The sequence below is a fragment of the Belonocnema kinseyi genome, chromosome 2 (genome assembly GCF_010883055.1).
Source record: "Belonocnema kinseyi isolate 2016_QV_RU_SX_M_011 chromosome 2, B_treatae_v1, whole genome shotgun sequence".
NCBI lineage: Eukaryota > Metazoa > Arthropoda > Insecta > Hymenoptera > Cynipidae > Belonocnema > Belonocnema kinseyi.
This window is the reverse complement of record NC_046658.1, coordinates 52,465,866-52,493,800: the sequence shown is the minus strand read 5'-3', so window position 1 is coordinate 52,493,800 and position 27,935 is coordinate 52,465,866. Positions and strand designations below refer to the sequence as shown.

Below are 27,935 nucleotides of genomic sequence, written 5' to 3'. Positions count from 1 at the left end.
CGCAGTAGTGCACCTGAACATCAATGGAGCACTGATTGACAAACACTGGTAAAGGTAAACTGTCAGTGGGTGGCAGAGTGAGGAAGTGCATTAGTGCAAAGCCGCTGTAGAGTTTTGTTTCGCATTTTTTAAATAATTATAACCAAAAGTAGTGTAAAAAAATAATGTGCAGTTCAACCCGTCATTTTTGTTGTATATAATATTAACCATTTAGCCAATTATTAACTATTCTTGTACTTAGTATAATGGGAAAATAAGCTCAGATTTTTGTCTCCTGAGATGGAGGAGTCTGTCAAGAAAGCATGCGTGAAGTAGGTTATAAATGACATTGATATTTTTTCTAAACGTGCACATGTTTTGCGTTTTTTTGCACACTGCGTGTCCTATTAAATTTTTCCAAGTGGTTTCACAATTATAGCGGCAAATTAAGAAAAATTGTCTTGTGACGCGAAGTATTCGCGTGATATGTTGTCACTCAGGTTGAGTTTTTGCAGTAGAGAGACTATAAGATTATTGTCTGACTATAATTTATTTATTCTGTGTAAAGTCACATCGAAACAAGTATCATCAAGAGAATCAATTTGATAAGGTGAGCTGTAGAGTAATATTAATTATATCAATGTATCCAAGGATTCGCTAAGTTCTGTTAAATTTAAAATAAGCGGACTTGGCAGTGCCTGTCGTAGTTTTTGTTTTAGCGTTAATCAAAGAAAAAGAAACGTTTGGTTTATACTGATTGGTAATTGGGAAGCTGAGAATTTACCTCATACTTCTCTATAATTCAGAATTTCTTTGTAATTAGATAATTTTGCATGTAAATGCAGAGAAATGTTTTTATATGGTCATGGAATGCAATGTAGTTTCGTGAAACACTTCCTTTTTTATCATAACGAATCGTCGTGAAAGCATTCGATCTATTTTTCGTTACAGTTTTCGTATTGCATATTAAAGTAAGTGTCTGTTAGCTTTTACTTGTCATATTTGAGATTAGAATAGTTGAATTATTGTTTTGTTTAAATTCTAAAGACTCCTCTAGTTAAATGCTCCAAAATTGCATGCGAATTTTTAAGTTCTTAAATTCAAAGCTTGTAGCCGGATAAGCACGGTTGGGCTGCCCCAGCTTGGATTTGATTTATATTCGAGTGTTACACAGTTGCTACTATTATATAACTAACTTACTCTAAGTATCACCTTTAACAAAAATTACAATAGTTATGAACAAATTTTATTAAATCAAAAAATCAGTATATGATGTACATAGAACCAAGGCAGTCTTCAAATGAAATTGAGAAGCAATTCCTAGGGGTAATGTAATTTATTTCAAATCGGACAGGTTCTACACGTGATGTCGCAGAATCTACCCAGGACAAAATATAATGTATTTTAATGAAATTATGCGATAGGTAGCTTCTTTTTTTAAGTACCCACAGTTTTTGTTTTAACCCCTATAACTTTTGATCTAATTAAGATATTTATCAAATTACATTACGATTCTCAAAGCGTTTATCGCCTTACTTCGGAATGTTATTTTTTACGTTTTTAACAAAAAGTACACATCCTAGTAGAAAAATAATTAATATCAAATTTGTAGATATTTTTTTGGCGGACAAGTTATGTCTATTTATTTTTATTATGTATGTTTTTAACGAATAAAACAGTAACTGCACGGCCTGAAAAGTAATTAATAACAAATTTATAGACCTTTTTTGGGTGCACAAATTTTATATTATAGTTCTTTTGAAAATGATAACTGATAGTTTTCTTTTTATAACGAAAAATTTTCAGGATAAATTGTTCGACTGTACGAATGCTACGAATAGCCGTACATACAGTTTTTAAATCTTAAAAAAATGTTCTCAAAAATTTTGAAAATGCTCAACCTTTTTGAATTTTTATGAGAAATATCTGGCTAACGAACTTGAACTTCAGTTTCCGAAATTAAAAGAGTTTACCTACAGCTAATCTAATGAAATAATTCTTTCAAAAGTAATCGTTTTTACAGGCATACATACGGACAAGCGCATACGTAGAAGCCTGTTTTTCAGGTTCAGAGGGTCTCAAAACGTGGAAATTGACGAAAACGGGGAGGGAGGTGGAGTCAAATTTTACACAAATCTAATACATTCTCTTATGAGAATATAAAAAAGTCGCCTGGCGCTTTTATCATATAAACTTTGACTTCCTATGAAAACTTAAAAGATAAGCTTCAGACTTGTTCTTTAATTTGGGAAATTAAATTCTTGAAAATTACCTGAAACTCAACAAAAATATATTAAAATTTATCGAAGGCGTTTGTAAAGGTTTGAAAAATCATACTTCACATAATAGACAAATATCTGTGCAGAAACTGAGTGGGACTTTATATGTGGAATCATTTATCATAATCAGTCATTCATCATTTGAAAGATTACAAAATCTTTCCTCGAATTATCCTACGTTTAATTTATTTTAATAATCGGATCAAAACTAGAAATATATTCCCAAGAGTTTAGTACAACCTTTTCATCGTTAACCTTCATTTTTCATAGGGTGTAACTTTAAATTCAATTATGTATATAATGGAATATAAATTAAACTGAAGTCGCACCTTATAAAAAAGTGTAGGTGAACAGCTTTCCCAAAAATGAATATTGCATGAGTAAATATTTTGGATCAATACTCAGCAATTACATAATATTTAATCGTACTCTAGATGTAGATTTAAATATTACGCTTTAGTTTTGGTTTTTCCAAATTTTTAGGAAAAATTTGAGATTTTTTTTTAAATTTTCATAGTAAGGTGAAGACCCCAGTAAGTTACATGCGACAAGTGAATGTCATCCTAGATTTATTTCTTTATTTATTGAAAAGCTTAGTTGAAATCAAAATGTAAATGAAGGTTTAGTAAAAATCAGCATGCTTCAATATTGAATTGCATATTAATATGTCCGTGGAATAATTTTCAAAGCACACATGTGTTTTATTAATTAATTAATAATTAATTAATTAATAAGTATTAATAATCAATGCAGACATTGCTGCCGTCATGCTTTTAGCATTAAAAAACATTTACTCATCTTATCCTAGCAAAAAAAAACTCGTGATTGAAGCGTCCCCAACAGTGATGAGCTAAATCTTCAACTATTGAAAGCTAATGGTTGCACTTAGTAGGGTCTTCACCTTAGAGTGGAGGAAAAACGAAGTGAACTCATAAAAATATTTGTTTTCAATTAAAGAGACTTTTTTTATCATCGGTTTTTTCATTAAACCAAGGATAACTTCATAATAAAGAAAATCATTCTAAATCAAAGAAAACTGTTCATTAAATTTCAGGAGTTTCTTTGAATCAAAGAAAATGTTATTTGACTGAGAGCCAGTGAATCTCTGCCTGAGTTTAGGTTTTACCTAGTTGTCATTCTTATTTATTTAAAAGTGCATTTTTTCATGTTTGAAATCTAATAACTTTCAAAAGTGTGTGAAGATGATCTTTTAGTGTAAAAGAACGTCACGCGTAACAGTTATTTAAAAGTACACTGTTTAATATTTTAATTGATAAAAAAGTTGACAAGTACTTGAAAATTATTTTTTATTGTAAAGAAACATTACACGAAATATAAAATATAAATTTAATCCTTATCACCTATGAGTAAAAAGGTGGAAAATAAAATGGGCTTTACCTAGTTGTCATGTAATCATTTCTCAACAACCACCACAACTTTAATCATTTTCTTTTAATTTTGCAATTTTTACCTGCTTGCTGGCGAAAGTCCTGTACTAAAAATTTGTCAACGTTTGCTGATTGCAAATGCCTGACATTGTAGAATTCCAATTCGTACTTATTCTTAATATTTTATAAACTGTAACGGAATCGATTTACAAATTGGGAAAATCCCACAAACATAATTTACGATTGTTAGAAAATTCCGAATGATACAATAATGTGGCCCTCCGCAAGGAAAAGCCGAAAGGGGAAACTCGCGCATGTTAAGCCCGAGTCGAATTCTGTAGGCTGGAAAACGAGTGGCAGTTTTGAAATGCTGCTTTTTGAGAGAAAAATCTCATTTAACATTGACGAGTGCCATAATCCCACGTGTTAAATTTTTGTTCAAACTTAAAAATTACCCACTTTTGGTCACTTCCGGGATATAATTATAATGCCACAAGATATAGAATATAGATTGAAGTATGATTTTGCATCAAAATCCTAAAATTGCTCGCAAAAAACACGAATATCTTTTAATCTACGATCGACAAAGTTAGGCCATTTCCTTGCAGAACTTATCATATAATCCATGATCCATCACCATAAATATATACTTCCATAACCTATTGTTACTATAAAGAGGGATCCATACCAACTTAAAATTACATTCTAATACTGCATAAATGGTGCTTTTAATGCTAAGTAGAGACATTTTTCCATGCGTCAAAAAAGTGGCCTGGCGCCGCCAGGCCTTTAAAAAAAGTAGCCTGGTGGCGCGAGTACCCGTCATGTCTCGACTACACCACTGCAGTAAAGTAAACATAATTTGTTTAATTGCCATACTTTATCTCATAAAGCTAAGCAAATTTCTCTACAGATTTCTTTAGTTAAGGGTTGTAAACATAATTAGTTGAATTGCCATACTTTGTATTATAAAGATAAAAACCTTTTTTTACAGATTTCACTATTTAACGACTGAGTGCTATAAAGTTACCTTCTATTCACTTTCTTTTCTGTGTTTTTCTGCACGTAACTGTCGAAGTAATAGTAAGCAGGCCAATTTACATTAGGGTGGTAAAAATAAAAATGAGTAATATATTTTGAACGTAGCCCCTTTATGTTGTGTTATTTGGTAAGAAGAATTCCAGTTTTTTACGGTTTCGTATGAAAGCCCCTCATGCAGTCAGTAAAATGATTTTGCATGGAGATGTATTTCAAGAGTCTAATGCGAGAAGGAAAAGTAATGTGAACCCTGAGGAAAATACTTCCAAAAATCTAATTTTTTATTTTTTAGACTTCTAATTTCCATACTTGAGCATTGCTAGTAATTTTTTCCGATGTTTTTTTTTTGTCTACCTAATACGTAGGTCATGTATCTTAATACTTTTAAAGCATTAATATAATATTGTTTCTTTTATTTTGTAAAATAAAATCCTCTCCAGCTCCGCTGGGTTCTTTTTGCACAGTCCCCTACATGAGAGTTTCTGCGAAATTCATATTTATATGGGGAATGGTGCAAAGGCACTACCAACTAAAGCTCGAATTATCAGTAAATGAGATTTATTCTCATTCAACGGAAAGTTAAAGTTTTATTGTTTAAAGGCAACTCAATTCTTCGCGGATTGGTTAATTATAGAAAACTGAGAAATCGATCAAATTTCACTTAGGCAAATTTCTCTCTATATGCGTGACATTTATCTAATAAATTATGGTATATCTTAACATGTTTCATACATTCAGATCAATAACTAATTTCCGATCGCATGCGAAGCAAAATTAAATTCCATGCGAATTCCAATTTCCTAAATCGTTTGTTCGCTTTTTCGCAAACTGCGCTTTCCACATTCTAATAACAATCATTCAAAAAGCATACCATCCAAACAAAACGTCTAATTTCAAATAAATAATCATTTCTAAATATATCTCGGAACAAGATACCTGCAGAATTCTCGTTTGCCTCTCAAAAAATCCTTTTCTGTAGCAGTCACATTCTTCCTTCGTAAATCCAGGATGTAGATTTATTATTAATTATATTTACAGACGTCTTCGTAAAATATTATTATTTGTGGCCGTCTTTGTGACTCACTATTACCAAACAATCGAAACGTCAGCTCGGAATTCAAATTTTAGGGAAGCAAAATCGAAAGCCGCCGCACCGGTCACATTGTCGTCTGCAGTAAATTTGGCATTTTTGGTGGCACCCGACTCCCGCCTCTTAATCAGCAAAGATGGCGTTCGAGTTCTAGATGTCATAATTTCTTCCCAGGTTAGGTTGGTACAGTACTCTGGATGATCGGTCTAGATTTTTTGCGAATTTTGGATGACTATTATAAAACTGTTCTAAAACTCTATTCGTTTCAAATTCTGGTGGATGATAGAAAATGTTTTTCGGTTATGTTGGTCCTGCATTCTGGGGGAAAATGGACAATTAGCATACTTTATATGAATAAATATATTTTCTATTCCTCCCACTCATTCTCCATAACTTTGAAACTTACAAAATGTTCATAAATATTAAATACATATTTTTAGTTTACTTCCTTCTATTCATATAAATTCATTTAAAAAATATTTAGATTTATCAGTCTTCATCGCTCCTTTCCACAATGAAGAATAGTCAAGCTTTCTCTCTTTTCTTTGACATGAGTTAAATAATTGTCATACACTTTTGTATTTTAACATTCTCGTCCTAATGAGACGACTTCGTCGTTTTTCATAAAATCTCCATGTTTTGAGACCCCCTGTACCAGAAAAAAAAAACGATTTTTATCCAGGCGTATGTCTGTCTATAGACTACACACGAAACTTTTGGAAAAATGATCAGATTGGATTGAACTTTGCTGCAATCTTTTAAACTCTAAAAGAACAAGCTCGTTAGTCAGCTATTTTGATAAAAATTCAAAAAGCTAAAGCGAATGAAAAAGGTTTGAAATAATTTTTTATTTAAAAATTCGATGTACGGATATTCATAATAAGAAACAAATATTAAATTAATCATTAAAAATAAAACTTGTACTTTATTTTGCAATATCTAAACAAGCAGTCGCAGACCGGGCTACACAAATAAATATAATATACATTTAATATAATAAAGTTTAAGATAATGCAATAATGAGAATCTGTTCGTTAAAGGCGAAGGAGCTTTAACAAAAGAGAGTTCACAATCACCAAATAACAGCTGTCGATGCTTTGATGTTTAATTTTAAAAGGTAACCTATTCTAGGTATATTTTGTATTTTATTATACTTTATTCGAAACTTGAGGGAAAGGCCCACATTCTATCTTCCGAATGAATTTTCATAACTTTGTTTAATATTGCAGTATAAGCAATTGAAAAAAGGTGCTTTTTTATGCACATAAAATTTCTTTTTTAATTTTCTTGAAAACTTTGCGTGTCGTATTGTAATAAAAAAATACGTATCGAATATCTTTGAGTGTTATACAAGGAAAAAAATATTTTACGCAAAAAACATTTTGGTGTGAAATATTGTGTGGAATGCACCATATACTTTCTCGAAAAAAACATATTTTTTTTAGAAAAAAAAAGAAAATGTTGGTAAAAAGTGTGGAGACGTTAGAAAGGGGTAGGGTTTGTAAATGATGCGTTATCAATTTTAAGAATTTTATCGGAAAAATAAACAGTGTCAAAAATTTTAGATAATTTAACACAGTCTTCAGCGTTTTTTCTTTTCTTTCTCCATAGTAGGCAAACAAAAAGTCTTTATTATTTGTATTTTCTCTCTGAAATAAGCCTTAAAAAGGACCTGAAGTACAGGTTCAACAATATAGGCAAATTTTTTATAATACAAATTTGTTAACGCCAAAAGAAGCGGTATATGCCTTAACGAACATTATTTATTTATGATTTATAGTTTTGTACATTTCCATGAAGCTGGTTGTCTTGAAGTATAATAGTACATTTTTACTGCTGTTTAAGATGAGATTATTGTAAGTGGAATGTCAGTCTGAAGAGAATTCTAACAAGTACCAGTGCACTATAACTCTCTTCAAAATATTCTTTTATAGCAATTAACATTTCTGTTTAGATCTTAAACAACTTTGAAATTATTCATAATTTTTTGGGTTATCTACACTTCAATTTATTTTTTACATTCTCATCATTTATGATTGAGAAAGTATTAGAATTGTCGGAAATTTGACATCACACTTTTTCAACGGATCTCCACGTTTTGAGACCCCCTGAATCCGAAAATCAGGTTTTCACGACGGCGCCTGTCTGTCCGTCCGTAAACACAATAACTCTCGAAAAAATTAACGAATCAAATTCATCTTTGGCACACTTTTTTTAGGTCCTAAAAGAAAGGACGTGTTCTTGAACCAGCCGTTTTTGATAAAAATTCAAAAAGTGAGCGCATTTTGACAATTTTTGAGAACACTTTTCAGAATTTGAAACGGATATTTATAGTATTAAAAAGAACAAAATTTATCCTTTTGACTTTTTTCGATAATAAGAAAATGCTCAGAGTTATAGCGTTTCCAAAATTTGTTTAATCAACCGAAAATCAAAATTTAAAGCCGAAAAACGCACGATATGAAAAAAAGTCAAGAAAAGAAAAACATTTCTTTTTGAAAGCCCTACAAGATTATCATAACCAATTTTTGGATTTTCTTCAAAAATCGAAAATTCAAATTTTGATTGCACAGAAAATAATGGAAAATAAAAAAATTCCATTTTGTGGACAAAGTATGTAGGATACGAAAAAAGATGAATTAACAAAAATGGTTATCCCAAAAAAGATCTACAACTTCGTTAAGTATCACTTCTTGATAGGACGCGTAATTTTTGTTTTATTCGTGAAAAATAACGTTGAAAAAAAATTTTTTTAAATGTGTGGAAAAACGACGAAAGTTACGAGAAAAAAAAATCCAACAAAACCTATTTACAAATATCTGTCGGAAATAGAGCGTCCAGCGCGAGTGTCACGATGAGAATGTGTACCTCAAAGCCTACAGAGCTTTGAGAAACTTAATCTTTGACTATACTTAATTAAGTAGACAATTCAGAATATGAAGACGCATATAAATACTGCCATCTAAAATAGATCTTTTTGATAAAGTTACTTTCAAGCATTCCAAATGCAAAGAATAAATATCCGAGCGCGAGGCGTACCTATGTTCGAGCGCGAGATTCAACCGTCGCACGTCCTGCGCTGAAGGACCCTTGATCTAAAATTTAAATCATTCTTTCAGTATTAGTAACACTACGAAAATAAAGTCGTGAAACACTTACTCCTTAAGATTATTAATTTATATACTATTGTGTAACACGTCCCTGTGTTTCCTGTAATCTTTGATTAACTGATAAAATATATCTATTGCTACGTAGTACAAAGAAAAGTAGTAATTGGACCATGAATCAGAGTTGTCTGCTTTAAGAAAAAATTGAGAAAGTGTTGTGTTATTACATAGTAGTTGATAGGAAAACATTTTTTCGCTTGGAAAAATATTGGCCGAGGGGGAGCAGGGTTAAAAAAATCGTTCAGTAAATTTTTTCATTCTAAGAATTTTTTCAAAAAATTAATATTTTTCCTTAAAGAATGAGTCAAAAACAAATTTCATCTCGAAAGCAAGCTTAAGCTGTTAATCTTTGAGATTTAGTATGTTTGTCTTCGTTTATTAAACGATCAAGTCTAAACTTACGAACTTGGCATGGAAAAGCGGTAACTGAAAAAGGGTTAGGGGCGTAGTTTGTATCAAGATGTATAGAATATATATGAAAATAATCGATGAATGGTGTTTTAAATTATACCATTTATTTTGGCTATTTGGAACTCTTTTAATGGTCATAGAAAATGTTGATTTAGTATAGTTTTGATAGGGTTTTTCTTTACAGCAATTCCATTCATCATAAGCAATTTTGGAGAAAAAAATTAAAATTACATTTCTTTAACCAACATAAAATTTAAAAAAGAAACAAATTGTGCAACAAAATTTCTTAAGAATGCTTGAAAAGACGTATGCCCCTTAAAAAACTATTTTTGAAAAAACATATACTCAAGAAAATCAATTTGATTTGTTTTTTAAGGAATATAATTCTTTTTAAGCCGTTTTGTGCAATTTTGTTGCACAATTTGTTTTATCAAAGTTTATGATGGCTTAAAAAGTGTCCTTTCAAGTATTAAACAGATACATTAAGTCATAGACCTTGTGTTGTTCTCTAGCGTTCGATTATTCTGCCTTATTAAAAGTTCGATTCTTGGTCAAACAAAAAGCTCTTAAAAGTTAATTTCGTCAATAAAAATTTAAATTTCACATTTGAATTTTAGGGTTCTTAAACTTTTAAAACCCAAGCTTTCTTTCTAGCCTTGATAAAAAAATTTGCTTTTATAAAAAAGTCAAATTTATTTCTGACATTTATTTACGAACTTCAAATATTTATTTTTTCAAATAATGGTTCCAATCAATAAAAAGGGCGTGAAAAACTCCATCGAAGTTGATGTAGACAAAAAATTGTATTTCTATTTAAAAAGTTAAAAATACCAACCAATCTTCACTTATTAAAGGGAAAGACCTAATATTGCTTTTAAGATAAAGAATGAAAAATATGCCGTTTTCCGAAAATTTCCAATTTATTTTTGACTTATTTTTGAAGGTACGACCTAACTTAAATTTAGGCGAAGTGTTGAGTGCTATTAAATAGTTGTTTATAGAACAAAATTTTTTCAGGTGGATAAATATTTACTGAAGAAGATAGAGTGAAAATTTTAGGATTTTCGAAGATATATTGTCTATTTCGTCGATTTTTAACTCTTTCAACGGGGATAAAAAATTGTGTTCGGTACAGTTTTAATAGTTTCATCCAGGTCCTTTTCACTAATCATAAGCATTTTGTCAACAACAACAAAATAATACGCGTCTTTCAAAAATAAATGTCAAAAAAAAATTTTTTTTGGAAACAGGTATATTTTCTTTCTTCATTGTTTTATCTCAAATTTTTTTCTCAAAAATTAATATTTGACCTTCAAAAATGAAGATAAAAATCAATTTTCACATTTCTATAAGACACTTTTTTTGAATTTTTTCAAAGCTAGAAATATAGATTAATTTTTTCCTGTAAGTACCTTGAGATTAAAAAGTAATATTTTAATCTTTATTGACAAAGGCATGTTTTAACTACACTGGTGTACCCATGATCATGGTTGCTGCAAAATCCCAATTTCGAAATTCCATGACGTTCTAAATTTTTCTTTTGAATATAACAAAACATTGCATCTAGATGATAAATTAATTTTAATGGGCAACAAATTTTTGATACTAAATTTAATTTTTAACACTTTTAGTGAAAACAGGCATACAGAATGTTCTAAGGGGTCATTCACAAATGACGTAGGACGTACATAAAAGTACATTCATTTTCAACTTTAGTTGAGTTTCCAAGTCAAAAAGTTGAATCTTGAACCAAAAATGAAAGAATTAAATTTTCGGCTAAAACAATTTATTTGTATCAAAGAAAAATACTAATTTTTAACAAAAAAAATGAATTTTCGACTAAGAGGATAAATTTCGGAGGAAAAATTGAAGTTACAATTTTAGTTTAAAACTAATTTTCAACTTAAAGAAAAAACGAATTTTTAAGAATATAGTAGCATATCTAATCAATGAAAAGAATTTGTAACTAAAAACTGGCGAATATTCATCCAAATAGTAAAATTTTCAACCCAAAGGATACATTTTTTTACCACAAAAAGACAAATTCAAAATAATACACGAATTTTCAACTAAAATGATAAATTTTCAACAAAAAATAGATTAGTTAAATTTAAAGTGTGAAAAATAAATGTTCAACGGAAAAAAATATCCAACCAAAGAAATACATTTTTAAGCAAAGTTACAACAGTTAAATTTTCAGTAAAAACATGCCTTTTCGGCGAAATAAAATAATTTTTCAACGAAATAGTTCAATTTTCAACTTAACAGAATAATTTCCAACGGAGAAGATAAATTTTCAACCGAACATAGAATAAATCAACTCTCAGCTTAGAAAATTATTTTTGAACAAAAAAAAACATTTTTAACATAATAGTTAAATTTTAATAGAAAAAAATCGTTTTCAACTAATATGATGGAATGATCAACAAAAAATTAATTTCAACAGAGTAGTACCACTTTCAACTTAATAGTTAAATTTTCAACCAAAGAAGAAAAATTGTCAATGAAAAATGTAATAGTTGATATTTCACCTAAAACATATTTTAATCGTAAACAGAATTAAAACAGATTAATTTTCTATGAAGTTGTTGTGATTTTTAAACAAAAAAGATCAAAATTGTACCAAAATAGGTTTTAGCTCAAGTTTAGCTAGAAGTCCCTGACGTTCCCTGAAGAATTTTTAATTCCCTAACTTGTAGCAATCCTGATTATACTCATTTGTAATTAAGAGGTGGAAAATTTTTCTCAAACGACCTTCTAATTTTGAATTTTTCCTTTATTTCTTGTCTTAATTTTTCATGTAAATCTGTTGCCAACAAACTTCTTTTATATAATTATGAAATGTTTTTATGCGAATTATTTAAGATTTTCAACATGGCTTTGGCATTTTATGTTAAGTTTTTATCCTTCACTAGTCATATTTTATATTCGAATCGTTGAATTATATGTATAGTAAGGTGTGCTTAAATTATAAAGACTCTATACCCTACGCTTGCTCAAGCTCGTCGATATTCTAAACGATTATTTTTACATCAATAAACTATTAAGTTTTACTTTTTAATCTTAAGGTTTTAAAGGAAAAGTCCTAAGCCTTCTCCCTAGCTATAAAAATTTTTTTTAAAAGCTTCCTTCTGGGAAAAAATTTAATTTATTTTTGACCTTCATTTTTGAAGGTCTACTATTTATTTTTTCGAAAATTGTTACGATCAGTTGAAAGGCCGTGATAAAACCTATCGAAACTATGTTAGAAGGATTTTTTTATCACCACCAGAAGGTTTAAAAGTCTCCAAAACCTGGTATATTCGAAAAAACCAGTCAACGCTCTTTTCCATAAATGAATAATAAAAAGCCCACGATTTAGCTTTAAAGCTTTTAAAATGAAATCTCTAACTAAGCTTTCTATTGAGGTAAGAATATGAAAAAAATATGCTTTTCCAAACTAGTCAAATTTGTTTTTGGTTTTTATTTTAGAATGTTAAATATTTCGTTTTCAGTTTGACTTTGTTTAACGTTTCATTTTGTTATGCTTCATAAACATTTCTAATGTCTACCCAGTAATAAGCTTTGAATTCAGGAAAATTAAGAACTTGTATTCCTATGAATACGCGATTTTTCCTCCGTCTAAAAATCCCCCAATGGAAACAGAAAAGATGCAAGTCCTATTCCTCTCAATCGACTTAGTAAAATTTAACGAAAGCATTTATAGAACCCATTTTTCATAATTAAATCTTTTTATAACTCATAAATTCGAAAAATATTCAAATTTATAATTATTGATATTTAAATAATTTATTTAAACGTGTTAACAAATGCATTTAAGAAATCTGTTTAAATGTGTGAATTAAAATAATTTAAACTCTAGACAGGCGGACTTGAATTAATTAAAATTAAATTTTCAAAACTTATATTCCACATTAAGGAATTAAAACAATTTATTACACATATTTTGTGAACTTAGTAGAAGGAATTGAATAATCTCAAAAATTGAACACTTTTGGGGAATAGAAGACATCTCTGTGAGGTTATATGCCGTTACAATTGTAAGGAATTAAATATATTGAAAACACGTTCTCTTTTTGGGGAATAGGAACCTATGCCGCGGCCGCTATGGAAGTAGAAATAAATTAGTTTCTGATATATCCTATTCTTATAATGAAATTTTAGGCAGATGAAGAAATCGCGCATTCAAAACAATAGAATAATCTTTACTTTTACGCTGAAATCTGAAAATATTAAACTAAGAATAAAAATTTGTGTATGTTTAAACAGGACTGGAATGATTAGAATGAAACGTTACCGTCAGTATGCTCGATAAGAGGCGGCTACCAACCATTGGATCTTCATCATGTCACCTCATCTTCGTACTCGCTCTCACCTTCACTGGATGCGTTTTCTTCTCGTATCACAACGCCTACCAAGTTTTCACCGTACTGCCAGCTAATGTAATGAACAATCCAGGATATTTCTTAATTCCTCCTGGCAATAGCACCGAGTATTCTCCACCGTACACAACAAGCGAACTCGAAATAGGAGACGAAACCACCTTGATTGATTTAAAAAGCTTCAGATTTACCATGAACCATGACATGTGTAACAACACTCAACCATTGTTGCTTATGATGATACATTCATCGCCAAAAAATTTACAAAAAAGAAATGTAATCCGCGAAACATGGGGTCGAAGAAGTTCGTTGGTTACCACCTTATTTCTCGTTGGCTGGTCCGAAGAGTATAAGGTGGAACTTGAAGAAGAGGATATGAAATACGGAGATTTAATTCAGGGGAATTTTCTCGATGCCTACAGAAACATGACCTATAAACATGTCATGGCTTTGAAGTGGGCCACGTATCATTGTGCTAGTAAGTAAAAAATAATGGGATTATTGCATGTTTTCAAATATATTTTTTTCCTGACGAAATTGAAAAGAGCACTACAAATTTAATATCATTACTTGAGGATAGTTTAAAAAAATAAGTCTCAGTTTGTTGTAATGGTTAAAAAGAATCCTTTTTAAATTTTATGCAATTTGAGGCATTCATCCTTTTGGGTTGAAAATTCAAATATTTTGTAGAAAGTTTACTTTTTGAATTGAAGTCATTTTTTAGTGATAAAAAGGTCATCTGAACTTTTTTTTACTAAAAATTACACTATTTTTTCAAAATTTGTCTTTAATTCAAAAATTAATTTCTTTTAGTAGAAATTTAATCTTTCTTAGATAAAAATGGAATTGTTCGCTCGAAAAATTCAACAATTTTGTTTCAAAATCATCCTTTCTGGTAAAAATTAAATTCTTTTGTTGAAAATTGTTTTAAAAAATGCATCTGTTTTAGTAGAAATTTCATCTTAACATTTGGTAAAAAATTTTCTTGTTTAAAACTCAAATTTTGGTGGTGAAAAGTCAACCTAAAATATTGTTTAGATAAAAATTCATATTTTTTATAGTTGAAAATTTGTCTTTGATTTAAATATTAGTCTCTCAGTACACATTTTATCTTTTTTCGATAAAAAAGAATCTGTTTGGTTAAAAAGGATTTTTCTGTTCATGAGGATTCGAATGTTCTGTTTGAAAATTTTGGTTAATCCACTTTGTTAAAAAATCATATTCTTGATGTTGTTAAAGATTAATATCTTTATTTGCAAATTTATATCTTTTGTTAAAATTTTTCTATTTTGTTGAAAAATAAACTTTAAATTAAAAATTAAGCCTCTTGGGTAAAAGTTCAACTACTTTATTAAGTTTTTTAAAATTTCTATTGAATGAAGACTTGTGCTTTTGTTTGAAAACTATTTTTTCCCAAAAATTCATATTTGCTAGTTGACAATTTTTCTACAGAAAATACGTCTTATGTGTCGAAAATTAAACAGTTTAGGTGAAATTTTTTTCATTCATAACGGAAATATCTTGATTTGCCGAAACCACGGCCTTTTGCTATTAAGATTGATTACTTTTGGCCGAAATTTAATCTTTTTATGTTTGAAATATCAATCATTACATTTGTGTTTGTTGAAAATTCATCTTCTATGGTAGAAAAGTCTTTTTTCTTTGTTTAAAATAAATGAATAAATGTTAATGGTCGGAGAAACTGAAAATGTAGCCAAAGAAAAATTAGGGAATTTTTAAAATGAAATGTTTACCCTGGAAAACCTGTATTATCTGAAATACAAAAAATATCCATTAGTTTCAACTTATTATTTCTTAGAACCATAAATTACGTACAGTAACGGGGAGGGGGTAGAGATATTTTGTTACGGTCGGTTACAGGTTGAGGGTGGTCTTTTGAAGGTGGCCTATAATCCTTTACGAACTTTATGTTCGGGCTGTAATCTATTTTCACGTTTATTAATTAAAATGTGTTTAAAAAGTATGAAAAGGGGCCTGAAAAACTGTTTAAAAATACTTAGAATTTCACAAAAACCGGAATTTGTAAACAGTAACATTGCGAATGTGCCAAAAGTCGACACGTGTATTGTTACCAATTTTTTTCGCCAGCTGCTAGCTGGATCAATGATGCAAACAGAACGCGACTTTTTCAACTGCGCATGCATCGAAAAGCGCGAGTCTATTTAAAATTACAAAGTATAAACTTGTAATATCATATTAATGATAAATTATTGAAAGAGATTAGCTATTTCTTATATTCAATTTAATTAATTTTTTTATAGTAAAAACTTCTTTTAAATATTTATCTGAATTATTGTTCAAATTCAAATGGATCCGCGCTTTTCGGTACATGCGCAGTTAAAAAAGTAGCAGATACTTCGTTAGTCAATGCAGCCACTGTATGCCATTATTCTGATTGGTACAGCGTTTTGCAAGATGTTCTCGCTTTTTCATGTGTTTGCTTCGAGATCCGAAGTAGAATTGAGCGTGCAGCTGCGGATTGTACAACGAACTTTGCGCGTGTATTCAGCCAGCCTAGTAGGCAAGAGGGGAGATAACGCGTGGCTGCGGGCCGAGTTAACTGGACAAATAATAAATTTACAATTGTTTTTTTCTACGTTAACAATTCTACGTTAAAAATGTTGCAAGAATAAAATTCTGATCACATAAAAATGAGGGAATTTTGAAAAAGAAGTTTTGCGGCCACTGTGATACAGTATTCTTAGTAGTCATTTATTTGCCTAGTATTTATATATCTTCTTTTACAGTATCTTCCTCCTGTCGATTACATATTTAGTTCAAAATTTTATTATCTGAATGAAAATTTCAAAACTTTTTTAAACAGTCATTTTTTGGTTGAAAATTCTTTTTTTTTTTAGCTTGAAACTTTTGCTATGTTCGTAGAAATTTAACTTTGTGTTGAAAATTTAACTAAAACCTTTCTAGGTTGAAAAATCAACTATTTCTGTTGTTGAAAATTCGTCGTTTTGGTTTCAGAATTCATATATTTTAGTAGAAATTTAATCTTTTTTTTTATATAAAAATGCAAATGTTGGGTTGAAAATTGAAGTAAGAAAATAAGAAAATGTTTAAAACCATTTTTAATAAAAAAAAATTTTTTAATAAAATTTTTTTCACAAAATTTAAAAAAATTAGTTTTAACATTCTGTTAAGACTTAAATTAACGCCTTAATAGACTTTGAAACCCTTCCTTGTAGGAGCTCGGCTTCTACTGTTTTATTTATTTAGTTAAAGAATCATAATTTTAGTTTATAATTGGAAATTCAACTACTCCTTCAAAAGTTCAACCACTTTGTTAAACGTATAGTTTTTTGGTTGGTAGTTCATCTCGATGGTTGAAAATTTAACTATTTTGTTGAAAATGTCTTCGTTTTAAAAGTAAGGTTTAGAGTTTCCCCGGCTTTTTTTCCCACAAAAATGAAAATTTTTAAAAACTGAATTCAGAGATGCTATAAAACATCATAACGGACGTCCCCGGATACTTTTTTAAGGGATAATAACAAACAAAATTTATTGTGCTAAATAAAAACTTTATGGATATGCATTATTTTGAGGTTACGTCGTTTTCCATCTCTGCCTTTTCGATAATCTGGAAATTATTTATGAAATAAACTTTTTTGATTGCCTGCAAACAAGGTTAGTTCCGGAAGATTAGTTACTATGTTTATTTGTAAGTCCAAAGTTTTCGGCCAAAAACATTGTGTAGTTTGGAAGTAACGCTTGAGTGTATTGTAGCACACACAACCTCAAAATATACACGCACGTTGTTAGCAATATCAAAAAATTTTTGATAAAAAAAAACACCAAAAAAATTGTGTGGGGACGTCTGTTAGCATGTTCGCTATCATTTCTCTGATTTTGAAGGCAAAATATTTTTTATCTTAGGAAAAAAGCCGGGGGAATCTAACACTGAAAAAATCGATGCTATTTCCTAAGCGCTATGCAAACTAATCACATTTTTCTAAATTAAAACTTTTTTGAATTAACCTACAAAAAAATTGTGTCGGGACGTCCGTTAGCATGTTCGCCATCGTTTCCCAAATTTTTAAGAGAAAATATTTATTATTCTAGAAAAAAAGCCGGGGGAATCTAAAACTGGTAAAATCGACCATTTTCTAAGTATCACATGCCCTTAATTTGTTTGTACTGAATATGTTAGTTTTTTATTTTTTGTTTGAAATTCACCTTTTTAAGTTGAAAATGCTTTTTGCTTTGCAATTTTCATTTACTTGGTTAGAAATGCTACTGTTTGCTTAAAAATTAATTTTTTTTTTAAATTCATATTTTTGGGTTAAAAGTTCATTTTCACTCTAGGGTTCACAGTATTCTGTTAAGAGTAAGTTTCTCTTTGGTTGAAAATTTGACTATTGGCTTTAAAATTCGTTTTTACTTCAAATGTCAACTATTAATTTTTTTGTTGAGGATTCAGCTTTCTGCTGAAAATTCTACTTATTTTGTTGAAAATGCATCTGTCTTTTAAAAGAATCTTTTTGTTTTTCTTGAAAATTCAATTACTTGTTTAAAAATGCAAATGTTTTTGGTTGAAGTTTATTCTTTTTTTGTTTGAAAATTCGAATATTTGTATTGAAAATTCATCTTTTTTGTTTTGAGTATTCGATTGTCATCCAGAAAATTCAATTATTTGGTTGAAAGTGCAACTGTTTTTCGGTTGAGCTTAGGTTTTTTTTGTTCGAAAATTTGAAAATTTAGTTGAAAATTCAACAATTTGGTTAAAATTCAACTATTTTGTTGAAAATTAATTATTTTGTTGGTAATTTGCTTAATTTCTTAAAAAGTCATATTTTTTTATCGAAAATGTAATTGGTTTGTTGAAAATTTTTCCTTTTGGATTGAAAATTCATATTGTTTGACGTTACTGCCTAAAAATAACGCGTTTAACGTTTGCGTTACTTTTTTAAAGTAACACGTTATCGTTGCTGAAAAAAGTAACGCGTTGCCTTTACTTTTTTTTATTAAATATTTAATACATTGTTTGAATCTACAAAAATAATCTTAAGAATTTGGAACATTTCATTCAAAATTTTAATGCAATTTAATACTATATTTACATTTAGGTAAAGTAATTAAAAAAGACTGCAATTGTGTAGAAAACAGTAGGGTGTTCCGAAAATGTTGAATCCAGTTGGAATTCAACATTTCTCTTCACAGTTAGCCAAAGAATATAAATAAAATATCAATTTTTAAATATCACCCCCATAAGTCTGTTTTACAGAATTTCAAAAAGCCACCTTAAATGAACCAATGGGGTTTGCGAGATTTCGACGCTAATTATAATTTTTTGCGTTCTTTTTTTTTGAAAATTGTTTCTGGAACATTAAATAACATTTGATGTTTATAATTAGATGTTAAAAACATAGTTTAAACAATTTAGTAATATTTTTTGTTGCGAATTTCTGATATACATAATAGAGTTAAAAAGTTCTGGTGTTTTAAAAAAGTTATCTGTTTGTTGTTGAATTTTCAATTATAGGGAGGTGATAGTTTATCAATGTTAACAATAGTGATTGTTTAAACAATGTCTTATTATTGTTAATAATACTCTCTTTTCTTAATGGTAGAATTTTGCGGTTTTTCCTGAAATATTTAACTATTTGTCTGTTTTTCATCAGAAGTGGCTTAATAATTAATAAGATTTATCAACAATAATCGTTAAAAAAATTATTGTTCATGACTATCTTCATCTATATTAATGCCTGATAGTTGCGGTTTTTTCGATAATTTTTTCTTCTCTGTCCTTTTTTCACCTAATGAGGTATTAATTAATGAAAGTTAAAAAAATTGTTTAATCAATTTAATAATGTTTATAAAAATCTTATCTTAGATAAGTGTTAGAAAGTTCTGATTTTTTCTCAAATCTTTAACTTTGCTGCGCCGTCTTAGTTATTTCAAAAAACATAAATAAAGATCAGAGAACTGTCGAGTTTCAACTCGATTCAGATAATATTAAGAAATCTGAATAAAATTCACAAAAACGTCTTTTTTTTTCTTATGAAAAATACATTTTAAACTTCATATGGTGCTTACGGCACCTCTGAGTATCATTTTTTATGTATTTCTTTTTGTGTGGATTTAAGCAAATTTCCGACCGGTATTTATAAAAATTAATTTTAACAAAAATTTGCACCACCCTACTGAACAGTCGCTAAACAGATACACTGCTCCCGCATCGTACCGGATGCATAATTCCTTTAGATAAGAAAAAGTTTGCAAGGAAGTAAGAAAATACATAATCTGATTGGTTTTCTTCACATTAAAATATTTAATCTAATGCTAAACCGTTACTAAAAAGCAGTAACTTTTCTGGTAACGCGTCACGATCAAACCCTCTCAAAGTGATAGACTAAAATGCTGGTATTTGAATATTAATGATCAGGGAAATATCAGGGAATTTTGAAAATGAAGTTCTTCGTGCGCCCTGGTCTTTATTGGTGGGGACGTACTTTTTCGTCCTAAGACGATAAATTGCACCTTACCGTCCTATGCGCATGCGCATTCTCTAATTCACCGCGTGCCCTTTGGGGTTTAAACTAAGCCCAAAAATAATACATTCTTTCATGTAAAAGATTTTTTTTAACTCGATAATCATACTCTTGTGACATAAAGTATCGTGTGTATCGAATTTAAAATGTTGAAAAGTATATATTTTTGTTTAACGTTTGAAAATTTCTACTTTTTCCAGGTGCCAAATATATATTGAAATTGGATGATGACGTGTTCGTGCATGTCCCAGCAGTGTTGGATTTCCTGAAGCACCATTTGTCACCCTGGGGAGCCAGACGTCTCATACTATGTGATCCTCTCACGGCGAAAGTGAAGAGATCCTATCGTTCAAAGTGGAGAGTTTCCCCGCGAGAGTATCCTCGAAGACATTATCCAGTTTACTGCGCCGGATGGGGCATTCTCTACTCTCCGGATACGGCCTTCCTGCTGTACCGCGAAGCTCAAAAAGAACCTTATTTTTGGATAGATGATGTGCATATCACCGGAACTATAGCTGGGAAACTTAATTTAACTCAAGTGTCGCTGCACTCTCTCGTGCTTACTAAGGAGGAGAAGGAATACATGTTGAATGATTCTGCTTTCTTTAAAGAATTTTTGTTTGGACCGCCAAACTTAACAGAAAACGAAATACGAGCTCTGCACAGTATTGTTTCCCGAGGCTAAATATTCAAAGATATGATTGTACGGTGACTTTGTAAGCGAGTAATGCCATAAAATTTTTAAAAACTTTCATCAGCTCACTTTTCATATATTTATGTTCAATCCAGCACTTTTACGAATTTCGATAACGGTTTTACTATAAATGCATTGGCAGGCCTCACCGTCTCTTCCCTATATCCCCGCACGACTAACCTTGTTGAAATTCAACCCAAAAGTACTTGCACATACAGTTTTTCTTTTTTGCGTGGTTCGGGCATTTTTGAGAAGAAAAAAAATTTTTTTTTCGTTTCTAACCATTAAAAATCTCGTTTTTCTCGAAAACGACCCAAAATATGAAAATATGAATTTTAGAGTTTAAAATTCTTCAGATTTTTGAAACCTATTAAATTTTACCCTTTTCAGATTATTAAGATTATTAAGTTTCTTGAGTTTCAAAGTAGAGAAAAATTTGTTTTTATCTCTAAAATGGAAGAAATATAGTTTTTCTAAAAAAACAAAGTAAAACACGACTAGCAATTCATAGTTCAAAATTGTTTCTCTTCTCAACATCTATAAAAATGAATCCTTCACATATGTACAATAGACAGGGTGGGCGCTGAACCTGGAATAACCGGGAAATGATAGTGAATTTATTTTTTGACAGGCAATTTTATAGATTTTTAGACATAAAATTCTCTCCAAGTTTGATTTCAACATCTTTTTCAAGTATGATATAATTCAGTTTACAGCGGGTAATTCGAAAATCTTTCACTTAAAAATTATCCATTTTGTATTTTAATTTTTAGGCGTACATTTTTCATTCAAAGAATATTAAAATACTGTTTTCAAGACTTAAAAAATAAAAAATTAGTGGCGCTGGAAATCAACATTTTTTGATACAAAATATTTTTAGTTGAACAAAAGTGAATATAAATTATGATGATTTTTGAAATGGAACTGTAAATTAAGGATTAACTAGTGAATAATAATTGATTTTACAAGACGATTCGGAATCAGTTCAAAATTTAAAAATTTCCAGATTTTAACGTTAAAAATTAAATTCTCCAATTGGAATTTTTTAATTCTTAGTGTAAGTTAACAAATGTAAACGCCCACTTGAAACTTTATGAACTATTTTCAATTTTAAAATAACTTCAAAAAAATATATTCATAATTAAAGGCTTTTATCAAATTTAAAATATTTGTTTAGCCTAAAATTTGAAATTTTGTAATGAAGAACAATAGCAATTGCTGATTATTTAGACAAATTTGATTTTTCATGTAAAATCGATAACTATAAATCACATATTTAAACATAACAAAAAAATAAAAATTTGGCTTTACAATTTTAATTGTTCTATTTGCAAAAATTTAATTGACAAGTAAAATCGTTGAATTTTAATGCATAATAAATATCTAACTTCTATAATTCCTAGAAAAAATTCTAATAAATGGAAGAGAAACTTAGAAGGTCTGCAAAAAATAAAAATTATTTTAAAATTTGTAATGATTTAACATAATTTAAACGGAGTGTCTACATACCCCAACAAAATCCGGCTATTCGTACCTAAATTTTGGTGCAAATTGTCAACAGCCTAATTTAAAACAAAATATAGATTTTTGCAGAATGAAAAGAACAAATTTATTAAAATAAAAATAATTTAACTTTTAATTTAGGAAGTGTTCAGTTTATAACAAAAATGTAATGGTACCATTTTTTTAATTTCTAGCTTTAGTTTCTCTTTATTTTTAGCATAGGTCTTAAGATCATCCATGTAAAATACATGAGTAACCTTAAGCTTTCGATTTGCAAGTTTGCCGCAATAGTAACCCTGGGAATGGCGAAGTGCTAGAGATAGTGGCAATAATGTGAGGCAAAAGGTGACCTTGTTAGTTGTCACTCGATTTTTTCCAGATGAGATAGTAAATCTGGCTTTTTAAAGTGGTATCAATATCTCTATGCACCTCACGATTTGCGAATGAACCTTTACATAGTCAGTGAACTGAAAACAAACGTTTTAAAAAATAAAATGTTATAGTTTATTAAACGAAATTCTATTTTAGTTGATTATTATCGACCTGTTCTATATATTTTTTTAAATTTATTAAATAAAAAATGTAAATTTTAATAATGTCGCTTTTCTTACAATAAATGAACTCATGGGTTTATATACCTATTTCTGAATGCTCTTGAATTCTTTTTAAATCTTTAAGAAAAACGAGAAATTTGTAATCGATTTTAATAGTTTAAAGGGATTTTTAAAATTTTAGGGTATTTCTAAAACTTCTAAAGCATTTTTCAAGAGATTTTAATTTGAAATATTTTCGGTGATTTAAAAAGATTCCAAGAAATTATTAACTACTTTTATTAATTGGAATGGATTTGAAAAGGTTTGAAGTATTTTAGGATAATGTATTTTCTAGAATTTCCAAGATATAGAATGATTTTACAGAACCTATAAGGTTTTTAGATATTTTAAAAGATTTCACGGGATTTTATAAGATTTCCGAGAATTTCAATGATTGTAATGGGTTTCTAATGCTCTCAATGTATTTTAATACATTTTCCAGGAATTTCACACGATTTAATAATATTTCAGTAGATTTTAAAGAATGTATTCAAGGAAAGTCAGGTATTTCTCAGGATTTCAAAGATTTTGAGAGTCTTTACGTTACTTTTTGCAATTCACCCTGAATTCTTACTAATTTATCTTAAACGCTTTCAAATTCTTTGGAATTTTTTTATTAACTTGAAGCCTTCTAACTTTACTTAATGCAATAGATTTTTCTTTACTTTTTAAGTTTTTATTTATTTGATCCTGAGAATCAATTGATAAAATGAAGAAAGAATTTTAAACATTTTAAGGTATTTTTTCAAATTCAATGACATTTTCAAGACCTTTAAATATTTTAAAAGATTTTACAAGATTTGAAATATTTTAGTGCTTGCGTAAAAAAAATAAATAGATTTGTGTAAAATTTGACCCCCCTCCCCCCGGTTCTTGTCAAATGTCCACGTTTTGAGACCCTTTGAATTTTAAAAACAGTTTTTTGTGAATGTGTCTGTGAGCGCAATAACTTTTGAAAAAATTAATCTATTAGATTGAGGTTTGGTCAACTCTCGCAGTGTCGAAAATTGAATACCAATTTCGTTATTCAGCCATTTTTGATAAAAATTCAAAAAATGAGCGTATTTTGAACATTTTTCAAGATTCAAACATCATCTGCAGGGTTATTCGTAGTACTTGAAAAGACGATAATTTTGTCCTGATGACTTTTTTTATTAAAAAAAATTACCAGAGTTATAGCTCTTATGGACAGTATTCAAAAAGTCATGAAAAGAAAAACGTTTTTTTCGAAAGCCCTACAATTTTTTCATAAGAACTTTTAGAATTTTTACGAAAAATTCAAATCTTAACGGCACAAGAAATAATGAAAAATCGAAAATTCCATTTTGCGGTCAAACTATGCAAGATAAGACAAAAGATGAATGGCTAAAAATTTGGCGCCCAAAAAAGATCTAAAAATTTGTTATTATTAACTTTTTGATAGGGCGCATAATTTCTGATTTTTTAAAAACAGGATTGCAAAGAAAAAAATGAAATTTTTAGAAAAACGAAACAAGCTACGAAAAAAAATCAAGAGGAAAAATTTGTTCACTAAAAAAATATCTACAAACCTGTTAGTAATCATTTTTTGACAGAATTCGTAGTTTTCGATTTAATCCTGAAAAATAACCTTGACCATAAAAAAATCAAATCTTTGGAAAAACGAAGTAAGGTACAAAAACATATAAATTAAAACAATTCTGCAAAAAAAAAAAAAAAGATCTACAAATTTGTAATAAATTTGTATTATAAGAATATATTCAAAATGAAAAAATTAAGTTTTTGTAAAGACGATATAAGCTAACATTTTAACTAATAAATTTGTCGCCTAAATTATATCTACAAATTTTCTTCGAGCCACTTTACGCTAGGATGCATATTTTTGTTTTAAATCGTAAAAAGTAACATTGAAAATAAAATCAATTTATGGAAAAACGAAAAAAGTTGCAATCAAATGTTTCATAACAAAATTGTTTTATTTTTATATGATGCGCAATTAAAAAAATTTTAAGCAATGAAAATACGTATGTTCCTATCCCAATACATATTATGAATTGTAATATAAATTACATTATTTTGCAATATCTGAACAAACAATACGAGCCCGAGGTGCAGATATGAATATAATATACATTTGATAAAATAGTGTTCAACATAGTGTAGAAAATTTTACAGGTTGGAAAAAATCGAGTGCGAAACACGAGATAAATGATGAGAATGTATTCGTTAATCCGAAAGAGCTTTAACAAAAGAGAATTCACAACCACCAAATTGCAGTTTTCGAAGCGTGGGCCTTTAATTTTAAAAGGCCTGTGCTCAAATGTGGGGAAAATACAAAGAACAAGCGCGAAGCGCAAGAACCAACAGTCACGCGCCCTGGACGCTCTTAAAGTTACAAGCGTTCATCCTCAATTGTTTGAAATTCTCTTGATTTTTTCCAATTTACTTGAATTCTTTTGAATTCAATTAATTCTATTTAATTCAATGGACTTTTTTAAAGTTTATTTAATTGATTTAATTGATCAAATTCTTTTGAATTCCCTTGTCAATTTGAAAGCTTATTTTAAAGTTACTGAATTCAATGAAGTTTTTTTTACTTTTTTATACTCTTTTCAATTCATTAGAATTTTAAAAAAATCGCTTTTGAATTTTTAATAATGTCAACGAATTCTTCTCGTTTGTCTTAAATTCCTCTAGTCATTCCAATTTTACGGTATACAGTGGAATTTGTTTGATTCTGACATTTTTTTCCAATTCAAACCTGCATTGTAAGTAGCATGTATTGGAGTACCTGTAGTACTCTAGCGGACTACATGACCGCAAAGTGACCATTCCGTTTACTGGGCCCGCTCGGTCACATTTTCATTCTTTTTGACATTTATTCTCAATTTCACATAGAACTCAACACTCTTTTCATTTTTTTACAAACTTATATTTATATATTGCAAAACCGATTTATAAATTTTAAAAATATATCGCTCACCTTCTTCATATCAGGAAAAGTTCAAAGTTCGTGTCTTCGAGACGCATCGATTGCCCAAATGAAGATGTTTTCATGACCTACCATAACCAATATAGTTTTTAATCTTTTTTAACACTATTATTTATCGCATTTTTAAGAGAACTTTTTTTTATATTGGAAATATAGCTACTATATTTAATGCAACTGCTTGCGTCCTCGAGTCGCGTTAAGTAATATATTGACAAAATTTCAACTACCATTCTTGATTAATCAATAGAAAATTTGAAAGTTTAAAAAAATTATTGAGTTAAGTTTCTATGAAGAAAACTTTTATTTTAATTTTGAATATTATTGCAAACTTCCTGTAAATTTATGATAATTATGTAAATTCCTTAATATTCATATGAAGCGACGAATATTTACCAAATTTGGAGTATATGTGATGCTGAAATATAAAGCTTTCTCATTCATTATTCGTCAACAAGTCAAAATTACGAAATTAAAAATATATATAATTTTGCAAGGTGAAGTTGAAAATAAGATATGATTCAAAATAGAAAAATCTGATAAAACATAAGTTTAATCCTGGTCAGAATAGGCTTTGACCAGCTGACATGATCATTTCTCAACAACCATCTCAACTGTAACCACATTTTTGTCAAAATTAAACTTTTTTCCTCATATTTTTCTAACATTTATCCATAGGAAAAAATTTAAAAAGCTGAAACTGCAAAAAAAAAAACTTTCGACAAACGTGTGCTTTACCGTTTTGTAGTTCGCAGGGTATCAACTACTATGTTACTTGAACTTATCAAATTTTTAACTGCTTCAAACAATAATACACAAACTTTCAAATCAGCTAAATTCTACTGTATATTGTGCTGTTATTAAGAAAATTAAAGTTGACGGGTTTCGGGTTTTTGGAAAAAAAATTAATTGCAGGGAGTGATTTACCCCTACAGTACATTTAATGCTTTTTTGATGATATGGAAAATTAGTCACAACACCTAAAGTGATTTTTGTATTTTATACTTTCTGTCAATTTTATATCCTTTTCGAATTTGCCTTCGCTCTTAAACTCATGTTTTGTTTTTGATTATGTCAACTTTAATTCTTCTTTTTTTTCTTTTTAAATATACAGTGAAATTCAGCTGATTTAAATTTTTCTGTACACAAAAATATATTTTAAAAAATCCCATTCACCCTTTTAAAAAATAAGGGCTTCAACCCCTCGGTATAAAAAATATTTCGCAATGACCGTCTGACTGTAAGAAATAATCTGACGTTTGTTGGTCAACAAATTCCTATTTCTTTTTTTAGATATTAAAGAAAAGCAGTTTTTGAGGGCTTAAAGGGTGGTTTTCACCCCTTAAATCAATTAATCAAAACGTAACCAAAAATAAATATCTATTATTTTTGTATGTACTACACTACTACTGCATATTGCAGAATGAAGAAAATTTTATGAAGTACACTTCGGGTGAGACGTACTGAAATGTTATTTTTCAAAGGAAATAAGACGATATGGTTGACACGTATCTCATTGTTATGCCGAAACTTGTTTTTTTTTTTTTTAACAAAGTTACGAGTGTTTGAATTTTTTAAATTAAAAACGTGGATTATCAACAAATGATCCAAATTTTTGTTCAAAGTACGAGGGTAGTTCAATAAGTCCTTAGAATGACCAACAGATGGCGCGCGAATTGCTCCAAATCATCTGTTTTCAGTCTCCACCACTCCCGACTAGATATATGGTGCAGTCACAGTCCACATATTCTGAGTTTACGTGTTTTTATAACCAATTGAAAAAAAAAAATTGTTCGTTAAGAAAAATGAAAAAAAACGGTTTCAGAGCGGTAATCAAACATTTTCATTTAAAGGGTTTAACTCCATATGAGATAAAAAGTGAATTGGACTCAGTTCATGGCACATCTGCCCCTGCCTTAGCA

General features: G+C 29.2%; 1 protein-coding gene across 3 annotated transcripts; it reads left to right on the top strand.

Annotated features, from left to right (window-relative positions):
- The first annotated feature begins 51 nt into the window (after positions 1-51).
- Positions 52-21,012, top strand: LOC117167655 (beta-1,3-galactosyltransferase 5). 3 transcript variants are annotated; one of them, XM_033352742.1, is made up of 3 exons: positions 52-311; positions 13,622-14,212; positions 20,456-21,012. In XM_033352742.1, the coding sequence occupies exons 2-3, from the start codon at positions 13,657-13,659 to the stop codon at positions 20,938-20,940; spliced, it is 1,041 nt and encodes a 346-aa protein (XP_033208633.1). In that variant the 5' UTR covers positions 52-311; positions 13,622-13,656; the 3' UTR covers positions 20,941-21,012. The 3 variants fall into 3 exon arrangements, with proteins under 3 accessions (XP_033208633.1, XP_033208632.1, XP_033208634.1); XM_033352741.1 differs by having other exon boundaries at positions 52-589; XM_033352743.1 differs by lacking the exon at positions 52-311 and adding an exon at positions 12,534-12,759.
- The last annotated feature ends 6,923 nt before the right edge of the window (positions 21,013-27,935 follow it).